General features: G+C 37.8%; 1 protein-coding gene and 1 long non-coding RNA gene across 2 annotated transcripts; both read right to left on the bottom strand.

Annotated features, from left to right (window-relative positions):
* Window positions 1–365: 365 nt before the first annotated feature.
* LOC127107890 (uncharacterized) lies at window positions 366–1,093 on the bottom strand. The gene is made up of 3 exons (XR_007795861.1): window positions 1,060–1,093; window positions 620–875; window positions 366–490 (listed from the first exon to the last, which is right to left on the bottom strand). It is a non-coding gene; the product is annotated as an uncharacterized LOC127107890 (long non-coding RNA).
* Window positions 1,094–1,576: 483 nt separating this feature from the next.
* LOC127103522 (glucose-1-phosphate adenylyltransferase large subunit 1) lies at window positions 1,577–2,804 on the bottom strand. The gene is made up of 6 exons (XM_051040775.1): window positions 2,517–2,804; window positions 2,418–2,434; window positions 2,305–2,368; window positions 2,173–2,228; window positions 1,962–2,055; window positions 1,577–1,777 (listed from the first exon to the last, which is right to left on the bottom strand). Exons 1-6 carry the CDS (start codon window positions 2,802–2,804, stop codon window positions 1,577–1,579), a joined length of 720 nt encoding a protein of 239 aa, XP_050896732.1.
* Window positions 2,805–4,898: the final 2,094 nt, after the last annotated feature.

The following is a 4,898-nucleotide window of genomic DNA, read 5'->3' as shown; positions in this document are numbered from 1 at the left end:
GAAAATCTCTCTTAGCTCACTACAACAAACAAGACCTTAGACAGCGCTTTTTTTAGCCTTAGACAGCGCTTTAAAGCGCTGTCTAAACCTCCGCTGCTAAAGGTTTAGACAGCGCTTTTTTAAATCTTAAAAGCGCTGTCTAAGCCCCCCCCCCCCCCCCCCTTAGACAGCGCTTTGGCCAAAAGCGCTTTCTAAGACCCTCCTATTTTAATTTTTTTAGGTATACCTTAGACAGCGCTTTTCAAAAAGCGCTGTCTAAGCCCCCCCCCCCCTTAGACAGCGCTTTTGCCTAAAGCGCTTTCTAATCCCCCCCTTAGACAGCGCTTTTTACAAAAGCGCTGTCTAAGGTATACGAAAATTTTTGAAGCTGGTTGGAATACTCTATAAGTCATATGATAGTGCCATCCTCTATTGTTGCCTTCTCCATCACGATTGTGATTCCTGATCGGATGTAAAAACCATCCCGAGGTCTATCTGCTTCTTGAACACCCTAAAAAACATTTCAATGGTAATACATCAGATACTTATGTTCGATCAGACGCATAGTTCGTGATGATCTTATGCTATAAAAGATATAACTAACAAAATGACATCAAATGTAAAAGAGAGTCATGCTCACATCTTTGTTCATGATGATGACATCTTTCCCAATCCTAGCATTCTTGTCTATTATACACTTCCTTCAACAAAGACAAGAAACAACAAATATCAAATGAATACCCAACATAATGAGTTCAATTGAAATGTGGTTACTGCAAGTAAGATTACCTGGTTTTGCTGTTCCTTCCAATCCCAATCGGAACCTTTCCCTCTGCTAGCTCAGAAGCAATTTCAGATTCGGTTTGGTAATAGTCTGCTCCCATCATTATAGTGTCCTGTAAAAGATTGTTTTAAAATTTAGGAATAGTATTTTATATATAGTGTTCAGAGTCTGTAACAAGAGTGTGCAAGACGGGTTACAACACAAAGTTTCTAATTTAGTCACAGTTAAACCGTGGAGTGAACACAATTTATAGCCTTGGTTCTATCGTTCTTGGTAAAGAAATCATTGTAGTTTACCTTGAGCTCAACGCCATAATCCAAACGTGAACGTTCACCCACAATGGAGTGTTGCACACTACATTCTCTCAGGAAACAGCCATGTGAGATTATTGCATCCACAATCTACAAAAGAGCAACTCAAACACGGCAACAACAAAAACTCTCGTGACACAAAGAGGTTAAAGATCGAACTTGGAAGAGAGATGATCATAGCCATACCCTGCATTTATCAATCTTCGTTGCTGGTAAGAATCTTGGAGATGTGAAAATAGGTGTCTTGGGATCATAAAATTTGAACATTGGGCTCTGCAAGAGTAGCATATATTAGTTTCATGATAGGAAGAAAATTTAAACAACATATTTCTAATTGCTCAATATCTTGATTCTTCAACGTACCTCTTCGGTAAGAGCCATGTTAGCATCGTAAAATGATCGTATTGTTCCAATGTCTTCCCAATAGTCTCCGAAAAAGAATGCCTGAGAGAAAGGTGAAATATTTTTATTACCTCCGGAAAGAATGGAGATATATTTATTGTCAAATTTCTCTTACTTGGACATTGTATTCCTTCACTGATGCTGGAATGATTTCAGATCCAAAGTCATTGGATGTGGGATACCTCCATTTCAGAAGCTTGAGTAAAACATCGGTCTTGAATACGTAAACCCCCATAGATGCAATAAATGGCGAAGCTATTGCATCTTGAGGTGACAATCCAAAAAGAGAGGTATCTACTTGCTGCACAGAAGTAACAAGAACTATTAGAGATAAAGTTAGTTATGAGTTAGTTAGATTAGTTATTCTTGTTATCTTCATTTTCATATAGAGTATTTTGTATTAGTTATCCGTTAATCGATGAGGTTATCGATAGGCAAGAAACTAAACTGTTTTACTTGAAATTTCATACATGTATAGAACTTACCATTGCTTTAAGATCAGCTCCCTTAGGTTTTTCTGAAAATTGGATGATGCGACCTCTGCTATCTACTTTGACTAATCCAAAGTCTGATGCGCGGCTGAAAATCGAGCAAATGGATATGAAACTTAGATAAAACTGAATTTGAAAAATATGTATTGTTACGAAAAAAGAATTAACATGCATACAAAGAAGACTCAATGTAACATTTTCATACCTGTCACCAACAGCAGCGTATGATACTGTAATATCCGCATTTCTGTCAATGTGACTCTGCTTATATGTTTCAAGACGATCAGAAAACACTGAAAATGAAATGAAGAAATTATGAAACAAATAAATTGAATACCTGCACAAGATCCATGTAATCCATTCTGTATAGATGATCTCCAGCCAAGATCCTTATCCTTATCCTTCCGCAACGGCCTCATCCTCACAAGATCCTTATCCTTCCGCAACGGCCTCATCCTCACAATAACCTACACAACACATACAGATACAAAATAAGAAACCGGATAATAAATTAACAAGATCTAAAAACCCTAAATGGATGAGAAAAACCTTAATGCCGGAATCGGTAGTTGCCGGGAGTGAATTTTCGGCGGCGATGGTGTCGAGAGCAAGTTTGCGTTTGAGAGGGTTGGAAGAAGGAGGTCTTGGTGGTAACGGACTCTTGGATTTGACATGGGAGGGGGAGTAAGGGACGATGATGTTGTGATCTGAAGGAGGATCATTTTCTTTGGAGGGTTTGTGTTTGCGAGAAGAGGGTCTGGTTTTGGCGGAGCTGCTAGGGCTTGATGAAGATGGAAGCTCTGCTGTGTCCCTCGCTATTGGGTTTCTTGGAAGCATGAAGTGCTTTCCAAAAGCGCTTTCTAAACCCCCACCTTAGACAGCGCTTTTGGTTTTAATTTTTTTTTTAATTGAAAGACTTTAAACAGCGCTTTCTCAAAAGCGCTGACTAAGGTCTATATTTAAAAGCGCTTTCTAAAAGCGCTGTCTAAGGGGGGGTCTTAGACAGCGCTTTCTAAAAGCGCTGTCTAAGACCCCCCCCCCCCCCCCTTAGACAGCGCTTTCATTATTTTTTTAGAATATTTTCCGTGTTTTATTTTTATTTTAACCTTAGACAGCGCTTTCTTTTAAAAGCGCTGTCTAAGATGCGCTGTTAAAAAACCTTTTTCGCGTAGTGGCTGGATTCCAAATCCATGATTATCAGAAAGAACATATTCTGAACCATTCTGATTTTTGAGGAATGACCCTACAAAATACTCAACAACCTATTATTTGAAGTAGTTGTTAGCAGAAAGCATTAATCAACGTTTGAGTTTTTAATTAAGGAAATTATATATAAAAATAAACATTAATTTTTCCCCTTTAGAATGTTATGTTTTCTCCCCCTTTGTCATCAATCAAAAAGACATAAGACAAAAAATAAATGAATAGAAACAAACATTTTTCATTTAAAAATTTCCAGAAAGGCAGTGCAAGGTACAACTGATAAGAAATAAAAGAAATTTTCAAGAAACTAAAAATAAAACTAAGGGTTCTAAGGAGGAGGAGGAGGCGGAGGAAGCCTAGAGCGAATTAAATGAAACATGAGATCTTGCTTATCCATACGCTCATTGACCCTTGCATTGTCAGCCTTGATTTCCTCGGCTGTCTTCAAAAGTGCAACATGGATAGGCTGAGAGGCAGAAGCTTCAGAGACGACAATCTGAGTAGCAGCTTCTTCCATAGTACAATCTTGAGGTTCAAAAGCAACATCAACTTTTGGAGCAGACTCAAGGTGTTGAGCAATCTTTATTTCTGAAGCAGCTAGAGCAGCTTCTTCTTCCATAACCTCAGGAGTCGCTTCCTTGATTTTTGGAGCAGGAAGACAAAGTTGGGAGTTTCTTAACTTCTAGAGTTCCATTAATTAAGGGAATGAACCCAGAACATAATTTTCTTTCAACAAGAGTATACCCAAGATCCATCAACTTAGAAATCTTGGAGTTCATCCAGCTTCTGTAAGCTTCCCATGTTGAATCACTAGCAGTCAGATTTGCTGAAGAATGACTGACAGTCATTGCTTCATGCAAACGGATTTTAGATTCTGACTCAAATTTCCTCAGAACCTTACCAAAGTTAGAGGAGGATTTTGTTGGTTGTTTGTGTTGGTGTAATCCCTAGAGGCCAATACTTTTGGTACTTGTATCGAATTATTTATTAATAATAAAAAGTTTTTTCTGTATTATGTTTGTCTAATAAAGTCCTTAGAATAGATAGTTCGTTTAATGTATCAAATGTGACTTAATCATGAGATCACATTAAATATAAGGACGTTATTCTTAAAGTATCCATAGTCAAGCTTTATTGTGAAGTGGGATAATATTAAAGCATTAAGACTATTATGTGTATAGACTGATGATCACATCTCATGGATCATGGATAAGGAGTTATCAAGTCTTAAACATATGTATGAATATTAAGAGTAATATTTATACTGGATTTACCCGCTATGAGAATACTATATAGAATGTTATGCAAATTGTCCTAAGTTATTCTCATGGTGATAATGGTGTATACCACCCTTCGACCTGAAACCACTATGGACCCTAGATGTAGAGCCGAGTGCCTTATTGCTGATCAAACATTGTCTGTAACTGGATGACCATAAAGACAGTTGATGGGTACTCCACGAAGCATACTAAGGGACATGAGTGACCTAGATAGAATTTTCCCATCCTACGTAACAGGATAAATGTCTATGGGCCCAATATTGAACTGGACAAGGATGACACGGTCTATGCCTTGTGTTCAATATAGGCATAAGGGAAAAAGGGTAATTGTACACATAAGTATTATCACAAAAGGATTTGTCAGATCACATGACATTTTCGTGTCTTGGGTAGCAGTGATGTATTGCTAGATACCGCTCACTGTTTATCATGTTAAATACGTGATTTA

The sequence above is a fragment of the Lathyrus oleraceus genome, chromosome 7, assembly GCF_024323335.1.
Source record: "Lathyrus oleraceus cultivar Zhongwan6 chromosome 7, CAAS_Psat_ZW6_1.0, whole genome shotgun sequence".
In the NCBI taxonomy this organism is placed as follows: domain Eukaryota; kingdom Viridiplantae; phylum Streptophyta; class Magnoliopsida; order Fabales; family Fabaceae; genus Lathyrus; species Lathyrus oleraceus.
The sequence above is the reverse complement of the archived record's forward strand: the minus strand, read 5'-3'. Positions and strand labels throughout refer to the sequence as shown.